We start from the raw sequence: 1,396 nt of genomic DNA on the forward strand, positions 1-1,396 counted from the left end.
ATTACTAGTGCAAGGAAAATGCAAAAAATATACAAGTACCTGAAAATAATTGCTGCATGATATATGCTATCAAGCAACATATTTGAAAACAATGACTTGAAGCAAGGAAAATCTATTTCATTAATTTAAGTAAAAAAATTTTTAAAAATCACTGTAAAATAAGATACAAAGGCTCTAAAAATCATTCATAATTTATAAATCCTGCATATACTCATTAAGACACTTAATGCTTTAAATTTTATAAGTAATGGGGACATTTCCTTAAGTATAGTAAAGTAGTCATAGACAGCAGGCAAAATGACAACAGAGAATTTTACATATATTTGTTAAGAATGTATATATGCTTTTTATATTCTACATCTAAAACATTTTTCATATTTAATATTCAAATATTTTCTGATAATATGCAAAAATACTTTTTCACAATTGAACTCCTTCCAATATTAAAGATAGCTCAGTATTTTTTGTATTTAAAGAGTGAGACACAGGCTGTCTTGATAGATGAGTACGTTTTTGTTTCATTTTCCCCATGCAATTATTATGCCTTTTAGACATACTAAGTTGAGTCGTACCCCAATTGGCAATAAGATTTAAATCCTCTGGAAGTAAAGTATTTGATCTCCTGTTGTCTTCTCTTATTTTCATACCAACAGTCTTCTCTGGATTGTGGTTAATACGTTTATAGCCTTTGGTCATCTTCTGGCTTTGACCAGTGTGATATTTTTCACTGATACATGGGCTTTTCATTCCAGTGTGACATATAATATTCTTATGATCAATGGAAGGAAGAAATGTTTGAGATGATATTTTCCCAAATGATCCAGTGGGTAAATCTTGAAAATACCTTGGGAAATGTTGGCTAATTTTATATTCATGGATTAATTTTCTTGAATTTGAATCATCTAATTTGATAGAGCACAGATCATCTATTGTTATATTCTGATGGGTATCTGTTGGACTTCGAGGTGTATTCATTTTATCAGAATTACGTTGAGATATGCTAGGTAAAATTCCATGTCTATTTTGTTTTAAGATTAAACCAGTACCAGGAATAAAAAGTTTTGATTCTTCCTGCTTTGATGGATGAATGATGTCTATGTTTGAAACAGACTGTTGTGTTTGTCCATTCATTGTTGTATTTTTCCAGATTAAAGGGTTATATATAACTTGCCCATCAACAGGGCATGAATTGCACTTGTGGAATAACCAACTGTCAATACATTTCCTATGAAACTGAAAAAAAAAGATTATAAGTCACCCAAATTTGTAATTTTCTCAGACTATTCTTTTTGTTTCTTCCGTAAAACTTACCAAAAACTATAATTATCTTGTTTATTGGTTTATTTTCTCTTTCCCTGACTAGGATATAAGCTTTATGACAGCAGAGATTATTCAC

The 1,396-nt window shown here is 29.9% G+C and overlaps 1 protein-coding gene across 1 annotated transcript in view; it reads right to left on the minus strand.

Moving 5' to 3' along the window:
• Positions 1-261: 261 nt before the first annotated feature.
• ZSWIM2 (zinc finger, SWIM-type containing 2) overlaps positions 262-1,396 on the minus strand; it is a 20,464-nt gene continuing 19,329 nt past the window's right edge. The window contains exon 9 of the mRNA XM_012663642.1: positions 262-1,233. Coding sequence (XP_012519096.1) covers positions 421-1,233 — 813 coding nt within the window. The 3' untranslated portion in view covers positions 262-420. The remainder of the gene's footprint in view (positions 1,234-1,396) is intronic.

This window comes from Propithecus coquereli, unplaced genomic scaffold (genome assembly GCF_000956105.1).
Source record: "Propithecus coquereli isolate 6110/MARCELLA unplaced genomic scaffold, Pcoq_1.0 Scaffold82, whole genome shotgun sequence".
Taxonomy (NCBI): Eukaryota; Metazoa; Chordata; class Mammalia; order Primates; family Indriidae; genus Propithecus; species Propithecus coquereli.